We start from the raw sequence: 18,912 nt of genomic DNA, 5'->3' as shown, positions 1-18,912 counted from the left end.
TATGAGTCTCGACTGACGTACACTGAGCCGACATGGATAAAACTTTCTCCACCACTCAACTCTAAAATGGGTTTCCTCAGTGATCAACTGCTGCTGGTTTTGATTTATCTCAAAACAGACCTCCGTTTCTTTTATCATGTGAGTCCAAGTGTATTTTTGTACACTGCCTATGACTGTGTGTGTTTGCTTATGTGGAAGTGATTGTCAGGAAGGTGATGCTTGTGGCCTGACCAGCAGGCCCAACCCAGTGATTAGACAGAAGAGCAACGCCTATCCCTCAGCCTGTGATCTCAGTTTGAATCTCTGCTCCCACTGCAGCTACAGTGCTTGACCCACAGTGATAAGCGACTGCGCGAAAATGAGTAAATATCCTCTGTAACACACACCCAGACAACATCATCAAAATGACATTTAGTTTCAGATTGAGCTTTCTCAGCAGCTCGGAAGTTGCCATGACTCAGCAAAATAAAGAATGGAGTGAGATAAAGATGAGAGGGTGTTTTCTTTTCTTTCTATCTTGTACACAACTTGGTATGGTTCTTCCTAGGAGGAAATTAAAAGATCACTTGGGTGGAATCTTGATTTCCTGCTGGGAAAAATCCTCGCTTTTTTTTTTCATAAGAAGCCTGCAAGACCATAAGGCTGCACATTTTCTTCCCATTTCTCCACAGTCCCCTCTGCGGACTGTGGCATGCAGAGGTGCAGCTCAGGGCCGAGCCACACGACTGCAAACATCCGCTGGATGTTTGGCGTCAGCATGGTGTCTCAAAACTAGCAGCAAATATTTAAATTAATGATAAATACTTTCCATCTGCTTCCTTATCTGTCTTGTTTTTTTTTTTTTCCTCTGTCTCGTGTCTGCAGTGTTTACACGTGTTTACAGGATGTAAAAGTGCACTGGACCTTTCACATTCTGCAGGTGTCGCTACAGGTGTGATTTATGTGGTTGTGATAACGACACGCAGTCGCTCTCGGCCTTTTAAAACCTCTAAAAGTAAAATGTAAACCTCATAAACATGGTTCTACAAACTGAATACACTCACTCAAGTGTAACTTGGATCGAGTCTTTAATATAAAGATTCATTATGATGAGTCAGAGAGAGGGCTGGTTCTAGGAAAAATGGAAAAGGGGGATCAATTTCACAAGAGGTAGCTGACTGGATTTTTTTTTTCCTTGTAATTGTGTTTGAGTGGTACACCATGTGCGTGCAGCGTGTGGCTTCCACACTGAAAGGTCCGTTTCATCCACAGCCAGCAAATAATGGATGTGGCCGCTGTTGGTTTTCTGGTTATACAGATGACCTTCCATCCTCTAAACACATTGCATGTCTTTATCTTCTTTCCTCTTTTCATTCTCTCCGTACATCCTCCTTTTGTGTCCTCACTGTATCCTCATGCCCATCTGCTTTGTGGCGGCATGTGTACACGCATATGCATTCTTTCTCGCTTGATGAAGAACACATTTCTGCGTGTGCAAGGTCGCTCTAGAACTATTTTCATTGCCTTGTTGACACTCTGTGTTCTCCTTAATCTGACTGTCTCCACCTACTTCCATTGGCGAATCTTCCCAGACACAACAGGAAATGAAAAGACCTTCAGGAAACGTGTACCAGCAGTCTTATTTCACTCTTTTCTTGTGGCTAAAAAGCTAAAGACAAAAAGGCTCTAATTGGCTGCGTGTAGTTATTTATTTCATTTGCCCATTCAGCCATCTCATTACAAGAGTTAAATTAGCTGCTGAGGAAAAAAAGAATAAAAGCCTCCTCAGTGGGAGTTAAGTCTTTTACTAGTGTCCAACGAAGGACCCAATAAGGCCATAAAAGAGTTGTAAAAGGCTGAGGGGGAGACGTGTGTTTGTGTGTGCGTGAGGACGGTTGTATTTTATTCCTCTATTCAGTGGTGACATGAAGAAGTTGTACCGGCAGTTTAACGACCAAACTAATTGATGCATGGATTATGTGGGTGTTTGCCTGTGTGTGCGCCAATGATTTGGAGTTTATATGCCATATAGTGGTGCGTGGCCCTTTTATGAACCTAACAGTCATCATTTTACAGAAGGCAAATTAGACAGTGATGTGCAAAACCTGGGAAACAAGTTTTGTCCAAATGTTGTTTTTTTTGCTGGGTACGCATGAGCTCTGAATAGATTTAAAGGGAAAAGGGTGATTAAAGTGGTCCAGCTGTGGCTTGTTGTTGTTGTTTTTTTTAGAATTCTTTTGCAGAGCCTTTTAGATCATGCCTGACATGAATGTAAAAATTTATGATATCTAAGATCATGCCAAACCGAATTTCTCATGGGTTTTTTTTCACGTAAAATTTACAATATACACGTGCGTACATTATATGGTGCACATGAGTGTCAAATGCATGTCCCAATGGCTGACTAACAATCCTGCCTTCGTGCTAAATGTTATACAAGAACAAACACACTGTGGGGTTGCAGGCTGCACATGTGTTGTTGCGACATCTGTTGGCAATGTGTACGTCAGGCCCTACAGAGCTCCCACTGTCCTGTGCATACTTTAACCAGTACACAAATGCTCACACATATGTACCATGTTCCCACTGACTGAAAGCAAAAATTTCATGGATATGGATTACAAAAGAGGTTTTGCACATGTGTGGCTGGTTTATCTATGTGAGCAGAATGCAGCAGATCAGAAGGCTGAATGAGGCCTATATTTCATCTATGGAGGCAGCTGGTCATGCTGGTGTTCAGCCGGTTTCGAGGAGACCCGGGGCGCCGCGCACGCAGTCTGGTCTGACTGGAGTTTCTCAAGCCAATGATGTCCCAACTCAAAAGCAAGAGGAGGTTTCATAACTATTTGATTTCATCTCCTTCAGGGGATGCCAGCATCTGGGAGGCAGTGGTCAGATGAGGTTGCACATGTGGACAAACGGGCGTGTAGTTGTTGGGATTTAAACAATTAATTCACGTTGAAACTCATCTTACCTGAACTGAAATTTCAAAATTAATTAATTTGTCATGGGGTTATAAGTTGTATGCTGTTACTGTTGAATTAGACAGGACTACAGGTCAATCGATTCATTCAGCTTTGATTTCTTGACTCATAGTGTTTGTGTCTGCAGCTCCTCTAACAAAGACTTTTTTAGAGAAAGTAACAGCGCGTTCAGTTCTTCATTCTCAGAGCCTGACGACCCAGTTTGGCTGAAGCGTGTTGTCATCACTGCCGTGTCAGGAGACATGATTTGCATCATTGTTCTTACACCACTGTCAGACGGCGTGCCATGAGGTCTGCACGTTCAGCTTGACTGACTGTGAGGAGCTCGTTGCAACACTTTAAAAGGCATCATCATGAGCAGACCTCACTCACCTTTCTCTGCTTTTGCTTAAATTCCCCAATTAAAACCGACTGGAACCCATTTTTGATACAAACAACCGCAGATCTAGTCAAATATTTTCACCTCGACGCTGCACGGGAGTTTGACTTTCTACACTAAACTCTGTTTGCAGATCTTGAAAATGAGAAAAAAATCAAAGGGTGTCAAGTTAAAAGTGGTGAGTTCAGACTCTTGGCCACTCTTTATCTCTGCCAGACCCCATGCAGCTGCTACTTACATGACACATGTGGACCTCTTGCCAAACTGTCAGCTGTCAAGTTGCATTGGGGGTGAAGTGACCAACACGAAGGGACAAATGAGAGAGATGACATATGTGGTTCAGCTGCAGCGAGTTTGGTCGTTTTTAAAAAAACTTTAGTTTCAGAATACTGACTTGGAGCAATAAATGAGTGTCACAATACTTATAGCTTTCCTTTTAAGTTTCTAGTAAAGAAACATTTTACTTCATATGGAACTTTTACAACCCTTTGGTTCCAGTGCTGTTTGCAGCCACTGTATAAGTTGGTGCTCCTGTTTGCAGAGCTCCGTCTCCTCCTTGCAGACTAAGCTGCTGCTCTGAACTCCACATCTCCTGAAACATAATCGGGATGTTGTCTCAGCTTTGTTTTTCCTCTGCTGGCAAAGGAAGCTCCTGGTGGATCCAGCTGTGGTGATCTCAAGTCTGGAGCCTCTCAGACTACAGTAACATATAGAAAGGCAGTATATTACATTATAGCCTGGCATCAGCTCTCCTGCTGCGGAGTCCTACATGCGCTGCTTCTGCGTCAGAGGAGAGAGTCAAACCAAAACACTGAGACTGCAGAAGATTGCAATGACACCCTACTGTGTGATACGATGAGAAGTCCAACATGTTTGTTTCTTTTCTCACATGTAGAACTGTGTGTGCCTCTGGGACCTGCTGAAGATTTCAGTTTACCTACTCTGCCTCCACTTATGATGATGAAAGGAGAGATTCTTGCTTTTTAAGATTGAAAACTGTCAATAAAAATGCATTCCAGGGGGGATCCAAATGTAAAGGCCAATCCGTTTACTGTTTGAAAATTCATAAAGTCAAATTGATAAAACAGGGAACACTTAATCTCTACCTCATTCACGACTCCGACTGATTTAATTACGATACGATACGATAATACTTTATTGTCAGTTTTCACTGAAATTCATTTTGCATCTCTGAACAAGGCTCGTTTAAGGAAGGACAAGACAAACATGTAACATCACAGGACTATTGCACAATATTGCACATTACATACATACATCGCATACATACAGACATACATAAAGTGAGGACAATTTTCCATGGGGTGATTGTACTACATACAGCTCTAAGACTGCAGATTCAACAAGAGAATAGATTGATGTATGAAGGAATGTTTAAGTCTGTTGCGGTTGTAGAAGGGAACTCTAAAACGCCTATTTGAAGGTAATAATCTATACTCTTGGTGTAGTATGTGTGTGATGTCAGTGGAGATGCATGTGGCCAGTCTGAGCATACTTTTGTTGTGAGCTTCCTGGAATAAGTGTGATATGGGCAGCCCAATGATCTTAGAGCAGATTTTGATTTGATGTTGAAGTTTAGCTTTATCTTTGACAGAGAGGCTGTTATACCAAGCTGTACTGCAGTAAAGCATGACGCTCTGGATCACAGATGTAAAAAATAAAAAGATTATTTGGGCACTGGCACCAAAGGATCGTAACCTTCGCAGGAAATAGATGCGCTGTTGAATTTTTTTGCATGTGAAGTCTATGTGGTCAGTCCATGTCAGATTTTGGTCAATCATTACACCTAGATATTTGTAGGTTGAGACCTGAGTGATGTCTGAGTCATGGATTTTAACTGGGGGTAGTTGGAGATTGGGTGGTTTTCCAAAAATTACCTCCTCTGTCTTCACTGTGTTGATGATGAGGTAGTTATCATCACACCATTTAATTAACCAGTCCACATTGCTTTGGTACAGAGTGTGGTCATCAGGTTTTGTTTTTGTTTTCGTAAAAAGAGTCACTAACGTGGAGTCGTCTGAGTATTTCAGAAGATATTGATTAGGCACATTGGTGGTGCAGTCAGAGGTATACATGGTAAACAACCTGGGGGAGCTTATGCAACCCTGGGGAACTCCAACATTGGTGGTAATGGGAGAAGATAGTGTGTTGTTTACCTTAACCAGCTGGACCCTGTTTGTGAGGAAAGAAAAGTACCAGCGAATAATATATGGGTTTATCTCAAATTAGTTAATCATGGAATATTTTTCACAAATTTATGCAGCTAAAACTCAAATAGAGTCAACATAAAGTCATTGTGACTTAATTTTCTTTTTAACAGTAAGCGACAGGAAGCCATGATACAGTGTGCATGAAGTAATATATTATTTGAGCATGACTTCAGTACATGATTTGTCATCAGATCGCCCTTTTGTGATTTTATTGTTGCGATTAAAACAGATCGAGGACTGCATGCGGCTACGTTAATTTACCTCAAAGATGACTTAACATGACACTGACGATTCACAAAAAAGTCGGCTTCATCTTTGCAGCTGCAGGCGGTGAGCAGTGCACCTCTGTTACAGATGTGAAAATGAATTCAAATATCAAGGAGAAAGAGAGGCACAAAAGGATACCCCGGTGAAACGACTAATCAGTACAGAAATCAGAGAAAATAAACACAGGCATCTCCCCGAGGCCAGGAATCTGGGTAAATGATGTTTCACAGCGAGGGGCGACACCAAGGATCAGTAGGGTGTGTTTGGGGTTCATCTCTTTTACACGTTGACCTCAGTGCGACTCTGTGAACGGGCCCTTGCATACACAAGTTTCTGCCTTGTGCTTATGAGGCCTCTGCAACCATCCTGAGGGTCTAGCTGGTGTTTTCCCCTTCCCAGCGGTCGTTGTCATGTTGATTCGTGTTGACTCTAGTTCTACATCTGGTGGACTATTTGTAGTTGAGGAGCGGTCAGTCAGGACGAAAAGGGGCCCCGGTGCATGCCCCGATTCAATCCTCGAACACTTTCTCACGCTCAAGTCGTGTCCTCTTTGCCCCTCTCTCCTGTCTCCTTCCTTTCCTGCAGCCTGTCACATCAGGATGGATCCATGAGTTTCTGACCCATCTGCAGCAAGGGACTGCAACCTTCGTTGTTCACTGATTTTTGTGACAGCTGATTTTTGAGTACTTTTTGTCATTCAGGGTGTTTTGTTTGCAGTTGTGCCCGTTGACAGCTGCCAAACAAGTTTAGATCAGACTCAAATTTTAAATCTGAATCAGCTGTGCGAGCCTCTATTTATGACTACGTGGTTCCCTCTAGTGGACAGAAATTAATTAGAAAAACTTTGATTTGTAGGCTCACGTTCAGCACATGTAGGTTTTAATGTTATTAATTGGGGTTGATGCTTCCAAATTAGATAAGAATACACCAGATATCGTGGTTTGGAATATTATTTATTCAACTGGGTGAAAAATAAAAGCTTTTCTTTAATCTGTTTGATGAAGAACAAAGACGGGAACACAACGGTTACTTTTAATTGGATGCATTAACAGCTTCTGTTGTATGATGTAATAAATTGAATGTAAACTTCCACTGTAAACTGTTTTCTCAATAAAAGAACAAACTTTTCTCGAATAGATATAAGCTCCCTGATATTGAGTATATCCTTGATGATGAATAACGTGTCATCCTTAACACATACTGACAAGTGATCTGCTGACTCTCAGGAAAAAAGTATCTGCTGAAATACAGGAACTCACCTTCTCGAAAAAGGAACTTGGAGCCAGTTATAGATATGACTAAATGAAGTCAAAGGTTCTCATTGTCTTTAAATTGGAATGAAGGATCTATATTTGCAAGTCATTACTGAGTCAGAACTGACAGCAGAGGTGAAAAAAAATAAATACATATATATATATGACTGAAAATAGCACAAAGAAAAATACAAAAGGCACAAATAGTTGTTGGCATCCAGATGAATCCATCACAATGATGGTGGCTTTCATTTTTCTCCACCTTATTCTAAAACTGAGAAATTATACACACACACACATACTGTGTATATACTCTTTTACACTTATGTGATTGTGCAGCAAAATAATGCTATTGCTGGATTGTTTAGAGCTGGTTTTCTGTCTGCAGGACTTTCTCATGTTTTATTGGGTTCTTTGCACGTCAGTCTCTTAAACCTGTGGGTCTGGCACACAGTGATTTCCCCAGAAATCTGAACCCTTTCACCTTGTTTCTCGCCACAGATGAGAGAATCACCTGTTCCTTTATATCCACACAGATAAAGTCTTTTTTTAAACTGAACTGCCCACTTTTACAGCAGTAAAAATGTCCTCGCTTTTTCTTGGCCCAGTACTAAATATCGCAAGCACTTTGAGACGTTGTGCTTTGGACTCGATTCATACATTCTGTTATTCACCTTTCCACACAGCACGCCAGTCTTTTTTTGACGACAGTGGTACCCTTCTGTGAAAAGTACATATAGGGAAAAACTTTAAATACAGAAGTCACTGCGATGTACGCAGAGAACCAGGCTAACTGATTCTGTTCCGCTGCCACGTGGTCGGTAGTCGGTGCTCGACACGAGGCCTCTTCCTCTGTGAAAAACTTCTCTAAACCTCAAAGAAGGCGTTTGTTTCTAGCTTTTATGAACCTAAGTGAAGCAGAACTGCTCGAAGATGGATCTTCATAAATAAGACATTTAAGTGCTTATACTTTCATTTCCAGCATATGACTCATTAGCTAAAACTTGGCCAGAAATTCTTGATGTCCAACTTACACACTGCACTTTAAAATGGTCACGAACTGATGCCAAAGACATCCTTTTTCGATAGGTGAGGGTTAGGATTTCTGATCAGTCTGAAAGCCTTTTGTTTTCCTCACCAAAACTACAGAAAAATGATGAAAAATCTTTTATTGTAATTTCACCCTGTGCATTTTACATGAGACCAGCTGAACTGAGCATTAAAGTAACCAAACACTTTCAACTGAAAAACAATAACCATTCAAACACTTTAATGCACAAAACTGAAAAAAAAAAAAAACACATTCGACTTATCATACATTTCAGAATTGATCACAAATCTTACCTGAAAATTAGGGAAAAGAAAAAAAAAAAGTGGTCTAACAAACACAGATGATCAACATGTGACATTTAATTTAAAAACCCTTTTATCTGCAGCAGAACACGAGCGTCTGATTTTTAAAATGAATATCGACAGGAGCCTGAAGCTCTGAACTAAAAATATATGCAACGAATGCTCATCTAACTTCTAAAAAAAAGCTCCCAACAGACTGGGATACGGAAAGGGGCCGTGAGGTTAGGTCCATCAACCCGGGCGTCCGATAAACATGTGAATTTATTACTTCAACACAACTCTCCAACACATGCGCAGATTCATGCACACAGACAGCTGAGTTATACAAATGATGCGGGACCAAATGATAAATACAGGGCAGGAGATCACTACATCACAAAAAAAAAAAAAAAAGCAGAAAAGTCGTTTCCTTCAAAAATTGAAGTAAAAAAAAAAAAAAAAAAAAAAACTTGTTTAGAAAAAGAAAGAAAAATAAACATACAAAAACCAAGATGGCCACATACGTCTGGAAATGACCACCTGAAACAGTCCCACCATCGCATCTTCAAAGTGATCAGTAGCGCCGACCAAATGCACCCCCCCCTTGCAGCCCGCCGCCCTGCATCAGCTGGTTCTGTCTGTTCAGCGCTCCAGAGAGAGACTGCGACGTTCCCGTGTTCATGTAGCCTCCGCGGCTGAAAGACACAAAACAGACGCTCAATGATCAACTGTAAAAACTCTGCTTTGGCCGCTCTCATGTCAGAAAAGAGGCAATACCAAAGATCTGATTTAACCCGCTTACCCTGCCATGCCTCCTCCACGTGCCATGTGGCTCTGGCCTGGGATGGCACCGTCTCGGCCTGGAATTGTAAAACGAGACATCAGGCACGTTGGCAAAGACCACAACACTTGCAGCTACATGTTGCTGATACTTTGACAATATAAAATGTTGTGAACTCTTCAAATGAAACAACCCCCATCTACCTTGCCATGGCCTGTCTCCATCCATCTTCCTGTTGGAGTCCCAGTCACGACCACCCTCCCTTTAAGAAAAAAGAAAGTCATTTTTACCTCCTTCTCTTACGAGAGAGGAATCCGTGTCAGAAAACTTTGTATACAAACTTGACCAGAAGCCAGTGTGCTATTCACCTGGGATTCATACGCTTGTCATATCCTCCACTCCAGGAGTCTCTGCCTTCTCTGCCGTGTCTTTCTGAGAAGTGCTGCAAGAAGAGGCACAAGACACGTAAAACTCTCAGCGTGTTCCCATAAAAAAAAAAAAAACGTTGAAATTTACGTAAAGCTGCATCTTTGCCAGCTGTGCAATACAACAATAAACAAGAAAAGAAACAACTGTGTGAACATTCGTTAACGTTGGTCTAAACCAAACCAGAGACCCCACAGTCATCTGCTTTCAGTTTTATTCTAAAGACCGGAACCTATGGGAAGAAAACCTCGGCGCTCACCTGTCCATCTCTGTCAGTGCCCATACCACGAGCGTTGTCTCGCCTGTCCAGCCCCACGTTGTCTTGGAAACGGCTTCGCTCTCTGTGATCAATGTCCTGATAACGATCTTGGCGACCAAAGTCTGATCGGCCGTAGCGGTCGTCCATGGCCATGCGCTTATCAGGCCAGTCATCTTTCCTATAAAGAGAAGAAGAAAAAAACAGAATGAGGATCATTCAGTGAGCTGTCCATCATTACCAATTACCACATTAACTCTCTCTACACTGTATCATTGTATACCTGCCATCCATGTCATAAGGCCTTTTAACCGGGCGTCGGTCCTGTTCATAGCGCAGCTGCTCCTGTTGCCTCCTCAGCTCGTCGCGCTCCCTGAGGATTCTTTCTTGCTCGCGTCGCCTCTCGTACTCTATACGAAGCCTTTCCCGCTCCAGGAACTGGCGCTCTATGCGGTCTGCTTCGAGGCGCTGCTTCTCAGCCTGACAACCAAATCAATCATGACGACCATCAGCTGATATTTCATGGCGGAAAGTACATCTGAAATGGTTCTATGTAGTGGCAATGAAAGAATAAAGACATCTCCATTATACAAACTGAAAACATTACACCTGTTCAGCTAACTAAGGTTTGTACCCAACGAAGTGCGATGCAGGACTGTGGGCAGAATCCCTGATGTGAGCGAGACGGAAATAACTTCACTGTACCTCCAGCCAGTGTCTCTTCTTCATCAAGTGCTTCCTTTCCTCTTTTTCACGGAACAGACGGATCCGCTCGCGCTCACGGTCCGGACGGTTGTCACGATCACTGAAATATGAGAACAAAGATAAATGCCTCTTCAGTAAGTGACTGTAAAAACAACTTGTTGTATCCAATGTGTGCCGATACAAAAGACGAGCGAATGAATGGTCGCTGAATGAATCCCACTGTATAACATATCTATTGGTAATCTTTTTAATTCAAGCCGCCTCATGGTGTGATCCTTACGGAAATCTGCGTCTCTCCACCTCTCTGATCTCCCTCTCTCGTTGCCTCTGCCTCTCCCTCTCCCTCTGCTCCTTGATCTGGTCAAATGTCAGGATGTCTTTCCGCTCTTTACTCGACGAGGTGCGATCGCGGCTCTTTGTGCTCTGAAGAAACAAGACAAGTAGCAACAATGAAAAACATAAAATCAAAAAGAGACTTTTTTTAAAGTACATTTAGCATTTAAAGGGACTTCACTGTCGTGCTGTTACAGCGTGGACATTTACTTACCCTGTCCCTGCTCTTGCTTTTGGTTTTGACGCTGATAACAGGCTCTCCCTTGGACTTGTCCATAACTACAGTCCTCTCGTTTGGCCCTGTAAAAACAAACAATGCTGAATTATGTAAGAAAACTCCAGCAGGTTGGCCAGTGACCCTTAATTCTACAAGTTAACTCAATTATATAAAAAAGAAAAAGTCTCCTTTACCATCTTTTCCTTCTCCCTCAGTCTTCTCATCCTTTCCATCAGACCTGCAAACATTTGAACACAGTGTAGTTAACTCCTGGAAAATAGCCCGTTCACACCTCTCAGGTTGATAGCTCAACCTCTCTTTAAGTATACAAGGCTTTTTAGGTTTTAATATACAAACAAATATGCAACGATGACATTTCAAAGCACTCTGAATTCAGTCTTACTTGGAGTCGGTGGAGTGTCTCCTCTCGCTGCCAGGCTTCTTGGTGTCGTTCTTGTCTGCTGGCTTTTTCCCAGCAGGCTCATTTTTAGCCTAAAATGTTTAAATAACAACATTTTTACTTATAAAGGGATGAGTGAGCAGGTTCAATGTGACACAGAAAATGAAAAAGGACAACTTCAGATTTAACAGAATCTTGCATTGAACAACATACTGGAAGTCTTTTGAGGTAAGATGAAAGAATGGGACAAATACAGATATGTTCAGCAGTGGAAAAACTGCTGTTTATGGAAATAAACCCTCATGTTATTCCTTTATCTGGTTGTGTTTAATGATCAAACGGTGCATTCTGATTAAGGCAGTATTTCCCACTCTGGTTCTGGGAGTCTCCTGCCCCGTTTCCCTGCTCCGACACTGCTGATTTGATTAATTGTCAGGCTTCCGCAGGTCCTGATGATGAGCAGTTTGAATCAGATATGTTGAAGCAGTGAAACATCCAAATCACGCATGGAGGGGTTTCCAGGACCAGGAACTACACATGTGCACAGAAAACTCATCTAGCTTTCTTAATGTTTTCTTTTTTACTGTACGGGTCTGATTAGTATTAAGTGCCATCTTTAATCAGTCAGGTTAGCAGACCTTTTTAAATTTCATTAAATCCGGCACGGTTCAGGCTTCATACAGGAAAAAAAAGCTCAGATTCTCAGACCAATAAGGTGACCATCTGGATGACGGCACTCACCCGCTCCACAGAGATCATCCTGCCATGCAGCTCAGTCCTGTGGAGGTGGCTGATACAGTTGGTGGCCTCCTCTGTGGACGACATGGTGACGAAGCCGTAGCAGCGAGCGCCGGGGCTCTTGGCATTGGTCACGACTTTAGCGCCAACAACCTGCAGGAATTGAGAAAATGTCCAACACCATTTAACAGCAGCATTTGAATTAAACTGAACAAACAAACACCAGCACTTGTGACATTGGCAAGTAATGACTTTAAGTCCTCACCTTGCCGTATTTGCTGAAGAGCGTTTTCAGATCAGTCGCTCTGGTGGTGGAAGCCAGACCACTGACCCACAGATTCCTGCTATTGCTTGCTGCAGCACCACTTCCAGCGGCTACACACATGCACACAAATGATTGAGCACTCATCTTGTGAATCTGAGACGGTAACGGAAAAGAAACCGATTAACTCACCCTTTTCATCTTTAGACTCGGTCTTGGCATCTTTTTCCTCAGGGCTAGAGAAAAAGAATAAAAGCCATGAACATACAATAATGAGAACAACTGGAATCTTTCTAAGATACACGTTTGTATGGTCATCTTCTGTGCTTTGAGCAACCAACCCATCATGTTCCACAGTGTAATGACTTAACAGCAGATATAAGAACTAAAACCCTCTTAAAATCCCAATGCATTACTCTTTAATGGATAAAGTTGGATAGGTGAGTGTAAGAAACGACAGGTGAAAAAACAAAAGGAAACAAATGCACACTGCATTTTTACCTTCAAAGAGCATCCAAATTTTGCTAGCACAAAGGGGCCAATGCAACAGATAACCATTTTGGTTTCTAGTATACAGAAAGCAACAAACCTCTTTTTCTGATCATCGCCCTCTACAGAAGAGGACTCTTTCAGTGTCGAGGCTGAATCCGCAGCAGCGTTCTCTTCTGTCTTCTCATCCTCCTCCCCCTTCTTAGACCCCATTTCTGAATCAACAGTTTCACCCATGCCGCCCTGTTCGCTTACACTAACAGCCTGCGAGCTTTCGTTTTCAGTGTCAAATGTCTCTTCTGGGACGTTCTGTGCGTCCCCAACCTCAGTGGCACCAGTCTCCACAACATCCCTGTCGCTCTCCACGTCTCCAGAGGTGGCGTTGTCGGACTTGGCACCAGTGTTGGACACACTGTCTTCCCCTCCGGCCGCGGCAGCTTGCTCTTCTTCAGGGCTCATCTCGTGGCTCCCGTGGGGATCTTCTTTAAGTGGCTCAGATAAACAAGACCCGGCTACTTTGTCATTTTCTACGGATTTAACAGGAATAGAATGGCACAGAGTTTAATCACTTCTGAAACACATCAATGGTTAACGAGGAACTGGCAAGGCCTGGATTAGGAACGTCATGACCACTGGCCTGTGCTCTTAAAACTATGTATTAAAACCATGAAGTAGACCCTAACGAAGAGACTGGAAGAGAACCCAAAGGCAAGATGACAACCAAGCAACTAAGGGGGCTAACACTTTGGCTCATTTCTCAAGCTGAACCACTTCACTCTATTCACCTGATCCAAAGCAGAGAAAGAGTTCAGTGCTGAAGAGAGCCACAAGACCAGCCACGCAGCAGAAGGGGCTCGCTGCAGTCCGTCTTCTTTCAGCCTTTGACATTTCCAGTGTCCATTTATATTGATCAGAACTTCAACTCAAGTCCAGTAGGTTCAATTCCAGCCGTTTGCTGCATCGGCGTCTTTAACAAGTGGTGGTAGCTGATAAATCTTGAGGGATCTTCTTTGACTTGATCTTCTTGTGGCAACCTAGAAACACTGTATTCACCTTCAACAGCTCAAAGCTCCCTGACCATGAAATGTAATTGCTGTCCATGTGCTTCAAAGCGTTAACCACAGTTACTGTAGCACATGAGAACACAAAGGGTCACTCGGATAATGGTAACGGATGGAAAAACGATCATTTATGGTTAACCTCATTTCAACACAAAGCCAGCAATTCCCTTTGGGTTTCCAGTCTCTCAATCTGCTTGTAACTAAACAACGTGTTTGCATTTCCAAGCTCAACACTGTAAAAAGATCCTTTCATCAACTTTTCTCTACAGTACCTGTTTGTTCTTTGACATCGCCTGCATCCGAATCCTGAAACAAAGAATAATAATGTCGTAATGAAGGCAACCGCAGGACACACTTTGTTACATACTTCACTCCCAGTTGTGAGCAGACGTACCATTTTGGTCGATGAATTCGTCATATCTTCATCTTTGTCAAATGTCTCACATTGGTCCAGCTGTCAAAACACGAGTGAAGTCAAATTCAAATGTTTCAGATTAAAAATACCCATTTCAGTCAGCAATTTGAGCGTACAGTCTAACCTCTAGGGCTCTCGCATCATCCTCCGAGTCAAAAGCTCTGAATTCATTTTCTTCATCCAGCAAGGCATCTTCGTCTCGGTCAAAATTCTCCTCGTCATCCATATGATCCTCGGCTGGTATTCCACTGTCGTTCTCCGTTTCGTCCAGCACGTTCATGTCAAGAATGTCCATGTCCTGCATGTTCTCCTGATCATCCAGTTCCTCCTGATGAGGAAAAGATTTATAGCAAAGATTAACATATCACCCCAAACTATTACAACAGTAGTTAAACCTGGGAGAAAATAAACACAGATTTCTGCAAACTTACATGTCCATCACGGGAATCCTCCTCCATAGCACCCTCCTCTGCCTCATCATTCTCTTGCCTTGTATCTGAAGAAGATGAGATTCAGATACAGTTAGAGCATCTTGCAGGCAGCAATGAAAACTGACCTGTGTGTGCTATCTGCAACCTACGAAACTATAAAACACTGGGCTCTTAAAAGTAGAATCACTCAAAACAATGCATATGTCAGGGAAAACATTTTCAAGATGTTACAGATAGTAACGGAAAGCCGATACAGACTTTTCCAATAGGAGATTAGCTAGAGAGCAGGATGAATGATGACTAACACTGAACACTGCTTTAAAAAGACACGTCTCTTTTTTTTAGGACAAATAAAAAGGCTAAATTTGACATTACTTTTAAAAGAGTTTTATTGAAATAGATCAGCTCTGCTCAGTCTGCACCTATTTTAAAGTCCAATGAGACAGAACATTACACTGTGTCACCCAACAAATGGTAACTTTTCAAACTGAACACAGTATCAGAACGGCCGCGTAATCAGAAGTTTCATGGTGGACCGCTGGACAACTGGGGTGATAAACCACCAAGATGTAAGATTCACAGAGGAAAAGAAAAGTGGTGTAAAGAAAACAACTGGTGTGTGCCTTGATGAACTGGTCCACTGAGTACGATTAGTGGCCCAGAAAGAGGAGGAGGAGTGATTCAATGGGACTGCCGATGGTCAAATTGTACAGGATCAATCATCTATAAACACTTAAATCACATATGCACTGTCGGAATACAACTAGCTTTCAGCTTCTATTGACTCAATTCATTCTGCTCAAAGAGTCTGGGGAAGCCATTACTTTACAAGAGAAGAGATTCAAAGCTATCAACAATAGCAGCGTCGGCATTAAGTGAATCTTTCAAGTTAAATTGTTCAAGCTCAAACTGTTCCTGCTGTTACATAATAACACTGGTACTTTTGGCCGCGATACAAGGATGATCTACCACGAGATGGAGTCACATCCATAGGCGTCGATTACGGGGGGGACGGTGGGGACATGTCCCCCCCACTATTTATGATTTGAATTTTGTCCCCACGACTTTTAAAAATGTGCTCTGATGCGACCGAAAAAAAAATCCCCACATTCTCAACCGAAATCGTCGAGTCTAAATCATGCGATAGGCGCGCACGAACATGTGAAAACCCCAATTTGGTATTTAGTCGTTTGATTTGCCGACTGTGAGCCACTGTAGAAACATGAAGTTGTAAAATGACAGCGGAGTCGGTGCATTCCAATGACGTCACACCAGAGGTCCGTTTCACGAAGCAGGTTTAGTGAAAACTCTGAGTTGATTAACCCTGAAATGAGAGAAACTTTTACTCAATAAACCTTGAGTTTCTCTCTGTCTCCACCCTCTTTCAGCCATTTGATTTCCTCATTCATTCAGTCAGCAGAGCGAGTTCTTCTACTTCTATAAGTTCATTAGGCACAGCAGGAGGCGACTGTTTCCACCAACATGTCCTTTTGACAACGATCCCGTGGATGAAGGTGCAGCATTATTGCGCAGAGAAATAAATATTCCTCAGGAGATGGTTATCAGACCGCGCATAGATTTTTGCATTTCCAGACAATTATCTTTTTGAGCGGCACCATCGGAATTTTGTTGGGACAAAAGAAAAAAAAGACATAAAATACAAATAAATATTTGGCTTAAAAAAAATTATATAGGCCTATTATATTTTATAAAGACACTCGTGTCTTGGGGGTGGATTCCCTCCGGGGATTCCCTCAGCCACTGCACTTATTTCTAAAAACGTATTGAAACTCGCCGTATGAGCGCATTAAGATTTCCAATTCGAGGTTGGTGAAAAACATAGCCCCTCCTCTTCCCCGTTGCCATGGTGACTCGTCGAATCAGGGCTCCATTGATGCTGGCTTTTTAAAGTTGTGGCGCACACGCTAAACTCAAGGTCCTACTCAGAGTTGATTAAACTCACTCAAATCAGCGTTTCTGGAACCGAAAACTCAGAATTTTCTATCTCAGAGTAGATCAACTCAGAGATCAGGAATAGACTCAGAGTTGGTGGAACCTGCTTTGTGAAACGGACCCCGGGTAAACCGCTTTCCCGGCGAAACTCATTTAGAGCTACTTCTACACAAACAAAAATGCAGCGTTTCTTTGCAACTTCGCTGGTGGTTCTTCCAAGGATAACTTTAGAGGATATACACAGGATCGTGGAGTCACACTCACCAACACCACAGTCCAGGCTGAGGAAAGGGTACAAGTTATTTGTGGAGGAGTATATACACAGTTATCAAGGTAAATTGTCTAACGTTTTATTTTTATCAGTAGGCTACTCAATAGCCTTCCACATTCATGTTTTGTAATGATAAGCAAACCATATACGATCCATAGAAATCATCTGAAATATTGTCTGTGTGTGAAATGTGTGTTAAATATTTGTCATGTGTAGACTATAATATTATGAATATAATTTGCCATGGTGGCTATGAAGTCTCCGTGTGCAGCGTTAGCATTTTAGTATTAGGTTAGCCAAGGAAACGTTAAGCTAGTTATTTGCTTGTTTTTTTTTTAGCAACTCCTGAAAATAACATTCTGTATATGCTCAGTGTCAAATGTAGTTGATGGAAAGGTGGTAGTGAGAGGCTCGATGAGGAGGAATGAGGAGCCCCACAGACTACAGGTTTCTGCTTAGTTATAGGGCCCGTTGGCCGAAGTCTGTGTTTGTTTTGATAGTCTGTCCGGACTAACAACTGCAGTTGCAGTTGCACTTTTCCCCTTTCTTACAAACAGTACAGTAGCGTAATTAATTAACAGTAATTAATTCATGAATAAATACATACTTTCGAATCATATCATAATGATATAGAAACATGAAATTAAAGGATATATTTTATAAACTCTGTATGCGTTCATCAAAAAAAAGGGCCGCTTATTAAACATGACGCTGGAATCGATCTAGAATGCGTTACTTTTTAATGTGCTGGATGGTGGGTGGTCCGTGGGGGGCATAGAATGCATTACGTTTTTTGTCCCCACCACTTCTAAAACCAAACTGACGCCCTTGGTCATATCGTATCATATGTGTCATTTGCCCAGCAGGTGACTCTACAACCCCATCTCGTTCACACATTAAAGACAGATGTTTACACTGGGGGCTAAGTGGTGTCCACTGCGTATCACGTGTTGATTTTACCTTTGGTGGCTCGCTTGGGTGTAGCGTTGGTTTTTTTAGCGGTTGACTCCGGAGCAACGATGATCTCGTCTGGATTTCCACCCTCCTCCTCGATCGCCTGTTAGCGGAGGATGGTGCAGGAGATGATAATTTAAAAAAAAAAAAAAAAAAGGCTTGAGTAAAGTGCACAAATAACGAGGCCGTAAACTAAGACAAAAATGCACACATTTAGCGAGCGGTTTGACGCAAACGTCCGCGAACCGTTCGCACAACTGAGTTCGATGGCCTCGTTAGCTAACACAGCTAGCTTCGAGCTGAAAATGGCCCCTACTGACATTGCACCACTAAAGAGCGATTAAAATTCGGAAGTAAATCTTTAGCATGCCATGCAACGCACTCCACCGATAACTCCAATCTTTCAATGCATTAAATTTGACAGTAAATACAGACCTTTTTCAGACGCTCCGAAAGCACGCTCTTGACGCCAGTCGTGTCCAGGTTTCGTTTCTTCAACTCGGCCTTCAAGTCGATGACTCTCAGTTCCGACAGTTTGCGGACTTCTGCGCCCTCCGGAAGCTCCACATCTCCTGATGAGTTCGACATCGTTTTGCCTGCAAAATATCTCTCAACGTCGAAAGAATCCTTGTGATAAATGTAATTACTTGCACTGCACCACGAATGGAAGCAGCAAGCTTGCAAAACGACTGCAAAATGGCGGACGACACAAGTTGACGTAATCGCGCATGTGCAGAGACTCACACCAGAGACTTACACAGGTACTGAGAGGCTCAGATTCAAAGGCCAACGAGACCA

At 42.4% G+C, this 18,912-nt stretch overlaps 1 protein-coding gene across 1 annotated transcript; it reads right to left on the bottom strand.

Annotated features, from left to right (window-relative positions):
- Positions 1–8,244: 8,244 nt before the first annotated feature.
- On the bottom strand, positions 8,245–18,816 carry safb (scaffold attachment factor B). Its single transcript, XM_075485289.1, has 21 exons — positions 18,550–18,816; positions 18,121–18,217; positions 14,937–15,001; positions 14,630–14,833; positions 14,485–14,544; positions 14,363–14,396; positions 13,130–13,556; positions 12,733–12,776; positions 12,544–12,653; positions 12,282–12,431; positions 11,544–11,632; positions 11,335–11,378; positions 11,138–11,223; positions 10,871–11,013; positions 10,591–10,690; positions 10,169–10,365; positions 9,889–10,066; positions 9,572–9,645; positions 9,407–9,465; positions 9,225–9,282; positions 8,245–9,117 (listed from the first exon to the last, which is right to left on the bottom strand). The coding sequence occupies exons 1-21, from the start codon at positions 18,700–18,702 to the stop codon at positions 8,997–8,999; spliced, it is 2,493 nt and encodes an 830-aa protein (XP_075341404.1). The 5' UTR covers positions 18,703–18,816; the 3' UTR covers positions 8,245–8,996.
- Between the last annotated feature and the right edge of the window lie 96 nt (positions 18,817–18,912).

Source organism: Odontesthes bonariensis, chromosome 15 (assembly GCF_027942865.1).
Source record: "Odontesthes bonariensis isolate fOdoBon6 chromosome 15, fOdoBon6.hap1, whole genome shotgun sequence".
Taxonomy (NCBI): Eukaryota; Metazoa; Chordata; class Actinopteri; order Atheriniformes; family Atherinopsidae; genus Odontesthes; species Odontesthes bonariensis.
This window is presented reverse-complemented; position numbering and strand designations above follow the sequence as displayed.